Source organism: Podarcis pityusensis (assembly GCF_964106645.2).
Source record: "Podarcis pityusensis genome assembly, chromosome: 11".
In the NCBI taxonomy this organism is placed as follows: Eukaryota; Metazoa; Chordata; class Lepidosauria; order Squamata; family Lacertidae; genus Podarcis; species Podarcis pityusensis.
This window is the reverse complement of record NC_138036.1, coordinates 31,355,818-31,371,540: the sequence shown is the minus strand read 5'-3', so window position 1 is coordinate 31,371,540 and position 15,723 is coordinate 31,355,818. Positions and strand designations below refer to the sequence as shown.

The window sequence follows — 15,723 nt, the reverse complement described above, 5'->3', positions numbered from 1 at the left end:
CACATACCTCCACATGTGGTGGGAGTGCCCCAAAATCCAACTATTCTGGACAACAGCCATACGAGAAATATGTAAAATAACTAAGCAAGTATTAGACACCACCCCAGAATTGGCCCTACCAAACATCTTCCAAGACAACAATGCCCATTTACACCACAAAGAACACATAACCCACCTACTTTCAGCAGCCAGAAACACCATAACCAGACACTGGAGGGACCTGTCAGGAGTAAGCATGGACCAATGGTGCCAAATAGTATGGGAAACAGCCCTACTAGTAAAATTAACCAATAAACTGAAACTGACACAGGGACAAATAGAAGAAGACACCTTCACCCCGGTATGGCGCCCCTTTATCACATATACAGCCCAACAAGACAATGACAATAATCGACCAACAGCATACAAATCAATATGGCTAACCTAATCCAAAACACACACACACCCCACTCACACCCGAAAACAAAGATCACCACAGCCAATCACAAACAAACAACCACACCCTAGGCCAACCCCAACCTCTCTCACCACCAAAGAAACAAAAATGAACAGCAGAGAACCTGCATGAGCAACGCTGACACGAAACCCTACATACATTAAGCAAAATAGAAACATCGCCACCCGACCCCACCCCCACCCATCTTCCCCCTCCACACCTTCCCCCCCCCCAATGTCTCAACAAATGAAAACTGATTTGTAAAAATGTTACATGGAAAAAATACGAGAGACATTACACATATTTCTGTAAAACAAGAAAATCTTAATAAATAATAATAATAATAATAATAATAATAATAATAATAATAAAGATTTCAGGCAGGATCTCTCCCAGTCCCACCAGGAGATGCTGGGAACTGAACCTGATGCCTTCTGCATGCTAAGCAGTTGTTCTACCACTGAGCTATGGCCCTAGTTCACAATATTGCTGTCAGGATAAAATGGAGAAGGTGGGAGGCAGAAGTGTATATGCTCTTTGGAGGAAAGGTGGGATAGAAGTATAAGAAGGAATAAAGTATGTAAACTAGCCTATAAGTGAATAAACTACAGTATATATTTAACTTACTCTCCTAATAATTTGTATATAAATTATAAAAGTGGTATATAAATTTTATTAAATAAAAAAGAGGAAATGTTCAGACTTTCAAACAGTATGTTATACCTGAGCCTTCATTGCTGAAACTCCCAACAGCATTTTCATGCTCACAAACCATTGTGACATAACCCATTCAAGCAGAGTGAAGGGGCAACAGGCTGTCAACAGTGGCAGTAGTTGGGGGCTACCAGCTATTAAAAAGCCACATAAAGTCTCTTCATACTGCCTGAGGAATTAATTCCTTATTTAACGTTCATAATTGCTGGATCGATTTAACAGGACTGGAGCTAACATTTGCTTGGATTTGGCACCATTGATAGGGAACGCCTGCTGCGTCCTCCGCTTTGAAGTCACCCTGGTCTTTGGGCCTCCAGCACCTTCTTCAGCATGTCCAACCCATCTAAGAGGCATATGATAATGGTGTTCTACTGGGTTAGGAAAAAGCCCCTGACAGAGAAGCCATGCTCTACCATCTCAGCCAAACCTTCTGCCTCTGCACCGGCTTGCAACACTCCTCACATTTCACCCTACTTCACGAGGAGCAAGACACAACCCGCTCCACTCAGGAGGTCCAGCAGGCGCAAGTTGCTGCGATTGCCAAATCTCACTGACCCCAAGTTTTTAAGATCTGTCATTGGCAGCATTGGCCGGAAGAGAGCCCGCAGGCGTGGCAAGCAAAAGAAGACTCCAGCGGAAACAGGAAAAGGGGAAGTGGCCTACTGGAGTTGCCATTGACAGCCACTCTCAGCCTCCTTTTTCTTCCCCCTCAAATGGGTGAGCCCCTTCTGGCCCAGCATGCTTTGCGCGCACCATGGTGGCGCCTAGCCCCAGCACGGCCCGCTTTCCCTTTCCCCTTCTCCGCCTCGATGGCCGGGGCTGAAAAACCCGCGGAGGGGCAGCCTCTGCCGGCCGCCAAACCGAATAAGAAGAAGCCGCCCTGTCGGGCCTGCACAGGCTTCAGGAGTTGGATACTGGATCAGAGGAAGCAGTTGGACCTGCTATTCTTAAGGAGGCTAATGGAAAAGAAGACTTGGAAAAGAACCTCCTGAAGCTTCAGAAAGACCAGAAAGAGGCTGTGCTGAAGTTTTCCATCACGTGGAACACAAACTCGCAGAACTACCTCAAGGCTCAGGCAGTGGTGGAAACCCTCCTCCACTTCAATGGCAATAATTCTGTCCTCTTAATCTTTAAAGATTATTTTTGGATCCAATTTAGGATTGACGCACATTATTACTCCTCTCTTTTTGGTTTTATCTGAAGATATAAACTCTTGTCCTAGTCCTTTATTTATTAGTAGTTTTCTATATTGCCTTTTTATGTGTGTCTCCTACAAACAAATAATATCTAATTTCTGCTTAGCCAATGTGTGATATTTCTCTTCATTTTATTATGAAGTCCATTTACATTCCATGAAAATAATTTAAGATCCATTTAGTATTACTTTCTCTCTTCTGCCTTTTAAACTGTTAAATAATAATAAAAAAAATCCCTTTGCCTTTACTGTTTGTCCTCTTTTTCCTCCTCCTCTTTCCACCAGGTATTTTGTTTATATGACTATATATATAAATGCCCAAACCTTTACCGAGATCAAACTTTATGGAAAAAAGACTATTCTTGATTGATGGAAACAAGTAGCAGGAGTACTTTTTGTTTTGTTTTATGATCAACATAGAAAATGAACTGAAAAGGCACAACTCATCTTAAATAAATTCACCTAGAAAATTATACCTGAAGATTATTGTGGTTACTCAAACAAAAGTAAATTTAAAATACTAATACAAGTATATTATTTAACCCTTCGGTTTTCCTTCATTAGTTCCTCAATCTAGTGCACTTCTCATTATGTCATGTCATACTTATGTCAAGTCATACTCATTATGTCATAGGCATACTTCATGTCATGCCTATCCTGTAGCTTCTCAGTTAATTATTAAATCTAATGACTGATTACTGAATACATTAAAGTTAAGGAATATGATTGGCAGCTGCCCTGCTCTCATGGGCGCCTTTTGAAAAACATTCTTGGGTAAAATGCCTATGAAGGTCAATTGTCTGGAATCATATTGCTATATTCCTCATATACTTTCTTTTATTTTCCTGTCTTGCTTTTATCTCCTCTCTTTCACCTATTATTATTTCTTTTTGTGCATTAGAAAATGAAAATAAAAACAATTATTTTAAAAAAAATATAATTATTGATCTTGTACATCATTCCTTTCCCAATATTAAAAGAATTATCCATCATTTTTATATTCTCAACATGCAACCTCTTTCCTTCCCTAGACTGCATTACAGGAGTTATATTTAAGCCTTTCAGATCAACATTTTTATTCTATTGGCTCACCAGCAGAATTTCTATTCCCCAACTTCCAAAAAAATATGGGCTACCAATACAGTAGCTGCCATTATCAAGTCAAGGACAAGCTTACAGGGGAGGGAGAGAGAACTACCAAGTCCAGAGCCCTGCCAGGCTCACACCAAGAAATTGAGAGTAGGAGAAAGTGTTTCTGCTTTCCCCCTTCTTTCTTTTTTTGGAGGGGAGAGAGGGGGAGCTTTACCCCTCCTCTGCATGGAGAGATTCATTCTGAACTATAGCTCCTAGGATGTCCTCCTAGGAACCATAGGATTGCATACTAATTCACTTTCATATTTTGAAGTTAAGACAAGTACTACAGGATCTAGTACAACAGAAATACACTTTATTAATAGTTACAATAGCAATGAGTAATGTATAAGACATAGGACGGAGGCCAGGAGAAATAAATAGAAAATAAGTTAATTAGGACATGTTCATGATCTGGCAGCCAATTTCTTTCAAAAACAAAAGGATGAAACTTTAAAATACTTAAAATAGTCATCAACATAACTAACTGAAAACAAAATTTTGAAATAAATAATGTTGATGGGGAATGGAGATTTATCCTAAGAATACATCATTGGATACACAAAAGTGTAAGGGTGGAGGGAATGCATCATTTGCAAAAGGAATTGAAAGAATGATTTTCACATTATAAAAGAAAAAAAATCACCTTTAAAATACTTTTTAATATTATATATGTTTATATTATATTAGCTATATGTGTTAATGAGAGAAAATAAAAATAGATATGGGGCAGAGGAATGGCCATGAATATAGATCAACAGATAACCCTCTATTCAGAAAAGAGATCTCAAAAACATTGGATAATGCAAATAAAACAAGGTGGTATTCCTTAAGCCATAACAGCTGACCTACTTTCAGTTAGATACATATGGTAAACCTGTAAATACTGACAAAAAAGGCACAAATGTTCAATAGATATTTCAATAGACGCATTGAGGATGTATCCTTCCCATATGCCATTGAAAATGTGATTGAAAATTTGCCATCTGTAAATCAGGGAAATGTGAAGTAGCACTTTCTAAAATTAAACATTAAAAGTATGCAGACCCAGAAAACTCACACTAAAGAGCCATGTAAGAACAAAAGCATTAGAAATCACTAACTTAAATTTCAAAAGTTAAGGTCTGTGAAAGTTAGAAAATCCTGCATATTTCACATCATAAAACTAAAATACTGTACATTATTCCTAAGACCTAGGAAAGCATGCAAATCAGAAAAAGAGCACTTCATGTGAGAGAACAAGTGAACAAAAGTAATGGATACATATTAAAATGACATCAATTGTGAAAATAAATAAGAAATTTCTTGCAAATGTGATCCCAAATATATGTTTACATTTATAGGAGTTATACGGCCATTACGATATTGATACAACAAATATGTATCTTATGATCTACTATGCTTGTTACAATGAAGCCATACCATAATATATGCATTAGGAAGCTGGAAGAGGAAAAAAACCAAGATGGGCACAAAAATAAACAAGTGATGAGAGGTTGTATAAACAAAGATGGATGTATAATCATGCAGCACTGTGGGTCTTTTCACACATTTTGGGGGATGAATGGTGGTGAGGACTACTTGTTCACTGTGAGAGAGTCCACCTGATGCTATCAGGGCAAATAAAGGCAAAAAGGAAAATTAATGACAACACAAAATAAAACACATAAGAGATGGGTCTGCTGACAGTGTGTGGGAATATATATATAAATATATTCACCAGCCAAAAATTAGCTGCAGTTCATTAGTTAATATTTTAAATCTTTCTACATAAGCTTCTGATTTTTAAAATGCCAGATCCGCAGCAAATGGTGAAATGTGTACAGAAGAATCAATGATGCAAAGGTAGATGATACCTGGTAGGTGGGCAAATGTAAGCTGCAACTTTGATTTCTTGTTCCCAGGTGGCTTTTCTCCAACTTCCTTTCCCTGGTCTCTAATTCTTCATCTTTCCTGGCACCTTCTTATAATACACTGTACATTATTTTATCCTTCCTAGGAATATCTTGCTTACCCCATTCCCTTGTCCTGTTTCCTATACTCTGGTACTCCACTAAGCTGATCCTGCCTATTTTCCTTTCCTCAGCTCATGCATCCTCTGCAACTCCCATCACCCAACCATGGGCAATGTTGGCTGGGACTGACAGCAGTTATAGTCTATAGTCTGAATGAGGACCCAGACTGGGGACGGCTGCTTTACATCTTCTTTCTTGCAGATTAAGAAGAGCCTTAATGGATCAGACCAAAGGGACTCACCAGCATCCTGTCACTCACAGCAACCAGTCAGATGCCACTGCGAAGCCCAAGGCAGAACATAAAAACAAGAGCCATCTTCTCTTGTTCCAAGCAATCACTGGTATTGAGAGGCAAAGCTGCCTCTGAAACCTTCATTCAGTTAATCAAGCTTTAGCTCGGTTGGTTAGAGAATGGTGCTAATAACACCAAGGTTGCACGTTCAATCCCCATACAGGACAGCTGCACATTCCTGTATTGCAGGGGGTTTGACTAGATGATCCTCGTGGTCCCTTCCAACATGATTCTATGTGACTGATTCTTTGGTTGCCCACTGTAACTTTGCAAAGCATGTTGAGGGTAAAATTGCTTGTTTCCACAATGACCTTGATACTGTTATTACAGCAAGTCCAGATGAGGGCATCAATGTTGCACCTAACTAAGTTTTCTGAGATCATTTTTAGTTGATGTAGCCCAAGGACACAGACAAGCTGCTTGCTAGTATGCAACCATCCACATGCACTCTCAACTCTTGCCCATCTTAGCTAATCAAAGCTAGCCAGGGAAGTTTGACAGAAGGAAATGTATTATAGTGCCCTCACCAATATACAGTATTTCAAGAAGTGAGAAGTTCTAAGGACAGTGCTACTCAGGGTTTGGTTTTCCTTTGAGGAAATATTTTGTAATATTTGGTTTATTTACAGATATAGTAGAGCACAGATTGAGGCAAGCAGCTTATGAACTTCCAACAATCAGCAAACCTGCTACCTTACAATGAAACCCCAAGTAGAAGCACCTCCCACCCCAGTGTGTCATTCTCCGTCTCTGAAAGCTTACACTGCCCTCCTCCCACTAGCAAGAAGCTACCAGGTTAACCATATCTGCAAATGTGCAGACATATGCAATATTATATATGAAGTATTATTTTCCAATTATTATGTTCACCTGGAATGAACTGAATTAGTCTATAAATGTCTCTTTCTTGTTCAGATCACTCCAACAACATTTTATTAACTAAATGTAAGCTGTTCACACCAACAACTTTTTGTTAGCTAGATGGCAACATGGACGACTTTTAGAGAAAACATTTGTTCCTGGGGGAGACTGAAAGGAACATCAATATTTTTCAGCAAAAATGTTTACCTCTTTGGGAATATAGCTTCATTGAAATTTCACAGAAGAAAACCAGATGTTTCATTTCTTCAACTTTAAGTAATTTTCATGTCAAATAGGGATGTGATACAACATTTTTGTTTTGAACCAATCTCTTGTAACATCAAGTTTAATTAAACTATGCTAAATTACTTTGCCTGAATATGCTATTTTTCTCTCAAGGGACTCCTTGCACCTCAGACAGACCCCTTCCTCATGCTTGGCACCACATAAATTTAAAGAAGCATCCTTTTCTATGGGAGATGTATATTTGCACGTATGTACAAAAGAATAAAACAGGAATTATTTTTGGCCTGGCGCCTGAGGTGAATGGTTAATAAAATCTAAAGTGAGTCTAGAACAGCTGCATACCTTTAAGGGTGCTGCTCAGTTTTCAGTACATAGATTCCTGCTGTTTGTGGCTCTAGATCAAGACAGCTCGGAAGGTTTGGTACAAAACCTGCCAGTTGCTGCTTTCCAATCAACAGTTAACTGAGCAGAATCTCCTTTCTCTGAAACACTTTCTCCTCCCAGCAATATCCAATAGCTGTAAGTGCTAGGTTGCAGGCGCAGAGCCAGCAAGAATATGCAAGTGTGCCTCCCTCTATAGCTGCTGCCTTCACAAAGCCTCCTGAAAACCCATTATCTGGCTTTTCATCTACCTCTTTGAAAACATATCCAATTATCCCAAACAGAAAATGTTGCATAATTTAACCTTATTTATTAACTATAAATATATTAAAAAACCTTTGGGGTCCATTTTGCATCCCTGCAAAGACTGCACCTGAAGCAGGTGCCCTGTCACCCCCAACTTTATTATAAACCTCCTACATACTAGCTCCAATAAGCAAATTAAGCATGCTGTCCTCAACAAATAAGTCTTGCCAAAAAAGTTTAAGTACTGATTGAATCACGTGGCAAGCATAGCTGGGAAGAATATCTGCTGAAAGGGAACCAAACTGCATAGTTGATAATGAATGGTAGCTGCATATTAAGAGCTTATTTCTCAAAGGAAGCACAAACAAATTGGGGTTTTATTAGCTGTTTCATTAAGTTTTATTTTAGACAAACACACACAGAAAGCATATGTGCAACATCTGATATAAAAGGATTCTATTCAAAACAAGTCTCTGTACAGAACCCATTAATGTAGCATTAAATTACTCAACAAGGCTGCAAATTTAACTATAAATTTAACTCTTTGACTAATCTATCATTTCTGACAGAGTTTATTTCATTTGCTCTGATCTTTAAATCAATGTGTGTCTAACTCCAGCACATTAGTTCTGTCTTTTAAGTAGCATTACATATATACATATATCTCTCTCTGTGTGTTATGTATGGCTAGTGCCATGGGCTATTGTAGCGCTTTCTTTTTATCAAGTTTGCTCCTAAAACAAATCAGTGTGTGCTTCTGTCAGTAAACATTTGAACACAGAACAGATCAGTTTAGAGAAAATTACCTTGTTCTTAGAGTTGCTTTTGTGGTGATGCTTTATTTATATTCCCACTAAGACACAATGAGCCAAATTCAGAACGTACCTGTGCTAGAACAAACCAATTCTTTTTGCATATGCAGCTGTAATGTTCAATGAGGAACAATAACTGAACTCAAATCTAAGCAATTGGGGAGGGGGGTTAGGATCTACCAGGAAGAGAAAGATCTCAGTAGCATATTCAGTAGCTATGGAATTCTGAACTTAAATGCCAGCTACAATTCAGAAGTCGGGTATTCTCAAATCAAATTGAAATTAATGGATTTGGGTGCAATTCTTGTCACATTTTCATCTGGGTAAATCCCACTGATAATAGCAGGGCTTACTGCATAGCATTGTATCCACTGCTACTCTCATGCAACATGCACTTATTGTTATTATTATTAAATAAATTTGCATACTACCCTTCATCTGTATGCCTCTGTAATTTTAATGGAACTAAAGTATGATCACAAAACCATAGGAAGCAGCCGAATACCAAGTCAAATCACTGGTCCATCTAGCTCAGTATTGCCTATGGCTGGCAGTGGTTGTTCAGGATTTAAAAATGAGATAGTTCCCAAGCCCTGCTGGAGATGCCAGGGATTTAACCTGGCACTGTTTGCAGGCAAGGCACGTGAACTGAAACTAAAGCCATGAGCTATGCTCAAGATAATCTGTATAGACAGGTTCCCATTTCCTATAGTAGCATAATACTGCACAGAGGCCTAGGGTCTGCCCAGGACCAAGGAAACCTAAGGTCAAATCCCTGTCTCACTTGGTTGTTGCTGTTGTTTTAAAAAAACAACCTTAAAGCAGTTTACAAAATGTTAAAACAAGAAAAATTCACAACCATTCTTAAAAACATACAAAAGTTAAAATACTAACAAAAATTAAAATTACCTCAACTTTCCAAGCATCTAGGTAGGCTTGCCTAACCAAAAGTGTTTTTAGTAGGTGCCAGAAAGAGTACAGTGAAATCACCTGCTTGATCTCAATAGGCAGGGAATTCCAAAGTGCTGTTGCTGTCACACTAAACAATTGAGTTCTTACAAATGTGCAACGGATATTATGTGGCGCCTGTAGTAGTGCCAATTCCACCAATCAAAATGGTTGAGTGGGCACATATGGGATAAGGTGATCTCATAGGTAATCCGGTCCCAGGCTCAACCTGATACGTTACCGAGTTGTTGTAAAGACAAAATTGGATGGGGAGAGGCAGACACAACCATATACAATACCCTGACCACATTTGAGGAAGGAAAGGAGTAAAATAAATTAGTAGAACAATTGACTATAGCACTGAAATTTTGCAATCAAGATCCGATTCGCTATGAAACAAAACCCTCACATACAACAATCACTTAGCCTTGACATTTAACTCCCAAACTTGACTATTTTTACCACAAAATATTACTTATGTGACATATATTTTTCTAAGATACTTTTAAATGCCAGTTGTGAACACAAAAGCGTGTGTGTGCGTGTGTATGTGTATTGGTAACTTTTGTAAATATTTCCAAAACTATACAATATTTCTGATAATTCCATGTTTTAAAAACACCTTAAAAAATATTTAAACACACATTGAATCCACAAACTACTTTTCGATTTGAAGGAACCATAGTGTACAAAAGGTAACAAAGTAAAACAGAAGTACAGATTATTATTAAATTTCTATTCTGCCCTTCATCCAAAGAACACAAGGTAGTTTGCAATATAAAAGCACAAAAATACATAACATAGCAACAAACCAAAACAGTAACCACCATCCACCACCCAGCTTAAAAGGTCATAGATTGTTTAATTGGCCAAAAGAAAGGCCTGGAAGAAAATGAATGTTTTTGCCTGGCATTTAAAGATATGCAATGAAGGCACCAGGCAAGCCTTCCTGGACATTAAAAAACATCCCTGGCCTATAAAATTTGAGACAAAACTAGCAACACAGTGTTTCGGCTAGAGATTAAAATCTGGCACATACCTTTACAATTCTCCACTGCCAATTGTCTCCTACTTGTTGAGAGTGTTTGATAAATTCTGCACAATATTGCTTGAATTTATTCTCTTCCAGAAAGAAATCTTCACCACACAAGTTAAGTGACATCTATTTTAAAAAACCAAAGTGTTAGTATTGGCAGGTATAGTTAACTCTAAATAGAATATATAACTCTCCCAAAGGAACAGGAAGCAATACAAGAGATCAACAAACAATAGGAATTGGGCTACTGCCCAATCTCTTGCTTTCAGATGAACTTTCTACTTATGGACAATGATTTCATGTCATTACCTGATGGTATAATATTTCTATAGTAACTTATTCCCTGGACAGTTTGATTGGCCATTAAGCTAATGCAGGAATTTCAAACCTACATCCCTTCAGATGTTGCTGGACTCCAACTGCCATCAGCCTAAACCAACATGACCAGTGGTTGGTAGCTATAACCTAATAACATCTGGAAAGCTAAAGACTTCCCATCCCTGAGCTAACGATTCCTGAATTGCAGGGGGTTGACCTAGATGACTTTCAGGGTCCCTTCTAACTCTACAATTGTACAATTCTAGTATACTTTTCCAAAGGCAGAAGCCTCTCCAGAATGGGTACTGTTTTTTACACTTCAACCTGTAATGCATTCTGTCAGACAATATGCTTCAATAAAATGAGCAGAGCTTGGACAAGCAGACCACTTTCAAGGATTGAAATGCTGATATAGGTGAACATTCTGCCATTTGTATCTCTCAGTTTTACATGGATTATATTGACAGTATGAGTAGGATCAAATATCACCACACTCTGGATTACAAGGAACTGGGAAGTTTCCAAGTTTGGGGAAAATGTCAGTAATTACTACATCTCCCGATGCAGTTATCAGATGTGAAATTGTAATCAACACAGTGCAGGTAAAAATACTGTAGTCTTCACACACACTTTAAATAGAACCACCTGTTTTTAGCAAATGAGCAGATGTAGGCATAACAGAGAAAGTGAAAATTATAATGCAGTATTGCTTCTTTCCCCATACTTGTACAATAAAATCATTATAAGAGGAAATAATTGGCCAGTTATTTTATTAAATGCACATATAAGAAGCTTGCTAAATTCTGAAGCACCCATGAGAATTTAGTCTGCTCTTATACCTTGTAACAGTACCAATCTTCCTTTATGTTTGGTTTTCAGAATTAAGGATCCTATAGCAGTGCTGCACAACTTGTCTCTCATGTTGAATGAAGCCCATCAGACACGTGTGGTATTTTACCAAACACTTGGTAGATCTTTCTAGTCTAATACCTGCCTTAGACTTAAAAATTGAGGGAGTGGGGAGGGGAGAGATAGAGTGCCTGAAAATCCAAAATACATTATTGTTTTCAGATTCATCTTGGTGTAATATGCAAGCTTTAACTGATGCATTTAAATTACAGACAACCCCCATTTACACATGTTCAATATGTGTGTGACTGCACATATACACATCACATCAAACCTGAAAATGACCCCAAAACATCACAAAAGTCTCAATGTATCCTGCCTAAGTGAGACTTTCAAAGGCTTCCCCCAGAAACACATAACATTGTTTCCTTTATCTTCATTGTTCAGATGTCAGTGTCATTGTTTTGTAGCAAAAACACCAGCACCCACATACAAGAGGGACAGAGGTATCCTCAAATTTCCTAAATACAGTACAAAAAATCCTTTTTTTAAAACAAAAAGCCTAAAGAAACTCCAAAAGCAGTGAGGACTAGGAATACTCAGAAGCTGCAGTGCTGAAAGATGAGGTGAAAACAGAAGATCAGCTAGGAAGGGGGATGGAATAGATAGATATGATCACAGAGTTCAGGGAAGTTTTTAATGTCTGATGTTTTATCGCTTTACAGTCACACCTTGGGTTAAATTTGTTTCTGACTGAGCATACAAGAAAGAAGATTCCACCTAAACATTAGGAAGAACTTCCTGACAGTAAGAGCTGTTCGACAGTGGAATTTGCTGCCAAGGAGTGTGGTGGAGTCTCCTTCTTTGGAGGTCTTTAAGCAGAGGCTTGACAACCATATGTCAGGAGTGCTCTGATGGTGTTTCCTGCTTGGCAGGGGGTTGGACTCGATGGCCCTTGTGGTCTCTTCCAACTCTATGATTCTATGATTCTATGATTTTCAGGTTGCGTTCCGCGGTGACCCGGAAGTAACGGAATGGGTTACTTCCGGGTTTCGCCGCTCGCGCATGCGCTAAAAATGATGTCACGTGCATGCGCAGAAGCGGCGAATCGCAACCCGTGCAGAGGCGGGTAGCGTTCTGCTCAAGATGCGAATGGGGCTCTGGAATGGATCCCGTTCACATCCAGAGGTACCACAGTATTATTATCATTATTACTATCATCAACATCATCATCATTAATTCTGTTGGGAGCCACCCAGAGTGGCTGGGGAAAACCAGCCAGATAGGTGGGGTATAAATTTTATTATTATTATTATTATTATTATTAGGAAATTTACAGCATAAAAATACAAAATGAGAACACAAAATACACACCAAAAAACAAACTGATAATGCCCTTCTCACGAACACAATTAAAAGGCCATAAATTGTTCAATCAGCCGAAGGCCTTGTTAGAATCAAAGAATTGTAGGGTTGGAAAGGACCCTGATGGTCATCTCATATAACATTTTCGCCCAGCACCTAAGTTACAGTATCATGGAAGAGGGCATGGTTGACTGAATGGAACAGTGAGCAGGAGCATTAAGCACTGCAACCTTTCATTGTAGATCCTGCCTGTGCCTCTGAACACCAATTGCTGCAGAATAACAAGCCGCATCCCCCTTCAGGGCTACATAGGCTCCTGATTGGTTACTGTAAGAAACAAGATGCTGGACTAGATGAACCACTGATCTGAGCCAGCAGGGTTCCTCCTTATGCACACACCAGAGAACACTGGCCGGGAATATTTAGTACATCTCCAACTGGCTCTAAGTTTCAGAAAGCACAGGTGTCTTTTGCTGTGTTTACAAACCTCTCCGCTCCCTACGTTTCAGATGCTGCTTAGTTCCAACCACCCAAAGGGGCTGCTGTGGTGACCAATGACCAGCACAAACATGTGCACCTTTCCACAGCTCACATTTCCCTCATTTGGCTGAGCCAGGAGCAACGGGGAGGCAGCAGGGCTCCCAAATGAAAACGTGCCTTGTTGTTGTTGTTTTCAAATGGCCTGAAACTTCTTGTCCCAGGGGACCAGGCTGTGCCAAGGCACAGTTTGCCATTCGAATTGCAAGCCTGTTTCTCCTTCCTAGGTAAAGGTAAAGGGACCCCTGACCATTTGGTCCAGTCGTGACCGACTCTGGGGTTGCGGCGCTCATCTCGCTTTATTGGCCGAGGGAGCAGTGTACAGCTTCCGGGTCATGTGGCCAGCATGACTAAGCCGCTTCTGGCAAACCACAGCAGCACACAGGAACGCCGTTTACCTTCCCACTGGAGCGGTACCTATTTATCTACTTGCACTTTTTGACGTGCTTTAGGTTGGCAGGAGCAGGGACCGGGCTCACCCCGTCGCGGGAATTCGAACTGCCAACCTTCTGTTCTGCAAGTCCTAGGCTCTGTGGTTTAACCCACAGCGCCACCAGCGCCCTTCCTCCTCGCCTGTAAAACCACTCCTGCTTTCGGCATGTTTGTATGGACAAGAAGAGATCTGTGTACTGTGGGGTGGAAATCCCCCTGAAAAACATGCAGTAAGGCAGCACAACAATTCCCCCCCCCCCGTTTAATTTCACTGCACACAGGTGGTGTAGTGACAATAAAGGTTTATTATTACACACACACCCCTATGGCATTCCTGTTTACGGTTGGGGGGGGGAGAGAGAAACAGCGTACACTGAGGGGGCTGTGGGCAATGGCAGTTTCAAACGGAGGCCGGTGACCAGGGCGGGAGTTTCCAAACCGCGCCTCTGAGGCGAAGTTGGCTGGCAAAGAGCGACGGGAAGCCCCTCGGGGGGAAACAGCCTCGGGAGACCAGCCTCGGCGCCTTCTGCCAGGCTGGGGCTGCCGGCAGCACCCGAGCGCCCTGCGACCGCCTCTTCCTTTCCATCCTCCCTCATCGCCTCGGCTCCCCCCTTCGCTCACCTTCTCCGCCTCCCGCCAATTTCTGACGGATGCGCACAAGGCTCCGTCTCTTCCTTTCTTGTGGGAGGAGCTCGGGGGAGGGGGGGGAGCGCGCGGAGGAGCGCAAGCGCAGAAGCACCCGCGCGGTTTCCTTTCCTGTCTCTCTCTCTCTCCGCTCTCGGGCTCCGGGAAAAGCCTTGGGACCCGCACCTCGAAAGCGCATGTGCTAGTCCGACGCATGCGCGTCTGTATGCGAGGGGGGCGGTTAAAGAGGGAAAGCGTTGTGTTGGGAAAGGGTGTTGCGCGTTGTTTCAGGGTTGGCAGCGTTTAATATGAAGGTCCTCCCAAGTCCCCCTTTTTCCCTTATTAAAAAAAAAAAAAAGTGTGTTGCTAAACATGAGGCAGCTGGAATTGTTCCCGCTGGATTTCCGCGTTTGCAAAGCGGCAACACTTTTCCTCCCCAAAATTCCTACCTTCTATTGGAGCAAATTAGGGTTCACAGTACACAACCTGCTGCTCCTCTCCTAGCAGCCTGCAAAAAAATGAGCGCTGGCTAACTTCACCAAAGCGATGAGGCGAGATAAAGTTCTGAGAGGTGGCGGGAACTTTGCCAGTCCCTGCAGTTTGTTGCTCTGACTCATCTCATCCAGAATTGTAAAATGTTTTGCTGAAATCTTTTAGTCTTGGTGAGAACTTGGCAGAAGGCAGCCTTCCTCGTTCCAATAACCTTGAAGCGAGGTAACTTTCTGGGGGCCATGAGGCAGAGTGAAGTAGAGCCCTGAAAGAGCACGAAAATACTGCAAAAAATGTGCAAAAATAGAACATAGCAATCCCACAAGTCTTTGCACTGACCTATGACGCCTGGGGAGAGTTGGAGTTTGAGCAAGGAAGCTTGGAGAGAGCAACTGTGGTGGAACTTGGGGGTTCCCCCCCACCAGGGTTTCCAAAGGGAGGGTGTTTGCATGCTTTTTCAATGGTGTTCCCAATAGAAATGACTTCACTTAAATGTGTGGTGCCTCAGAATGTAACCCCCATGTAAATGGAGAGTTGTCTGTACTTCAGAGGGGAACCAATCTTGCACATAGTGCAGGCATTATATAGGATAGATCGAAAAGAAGCTCTGGTCCATTCAAAGGGGAAATTATTTGAATTAAGTTTAAATACCACTTATACCATTTTAAACTGTTTAAAGACCCCTTATACCATTTTAACAGTTGTGACTTCCTCCAAATAGTAATGGGAACTGGTTTGTTACAGATGCTTGGAATTGTAGGTCTTGTTAGAGGTCTCCTAAAAACTCTCAACTGTA

At 40.8% G+C, this 15,723-nt stretch overlaps 1 protein-coding gene across 4 annotated transcripts in view; it reads right to left on the bottom strand.

Moving 5' to 3' along the window:
* Nucleotides 1-14,917, bottom strand: part of ATG10 (autophagy related 10) — a 109,120-nt gene extending 94,203 nt beyond the window's left edge. Inside the window, exons 1-2 of one of the 4 annotated variants that reach the window (XM_080973077.1) lie at nt 14,888-14,917; nt 10,317-10,439 (exon numbers count right to left, since the gene is read on the bottom strand). In XM_080973077.1, the coding sequence (XP_080829203.1) occupies nt 10,317-10,439 (123 nt within the window). In that variant the 5' untranslated portion in view covers nt 14,888-14,917. Of the gene's footprint in view, nt 1-10,316; nt 10,440-11,470; nt 11,590-14,435; nt 14,732-14,887 lie in introns of those variants that run through there. The other 3 variants (XM_080973074.1, XM_080973075.1, XM_080973076.1) reach the window with 3 other exon arrangements.
* Nucleotides 14,918-15,723: the final 806 nt, after the last annotated feature.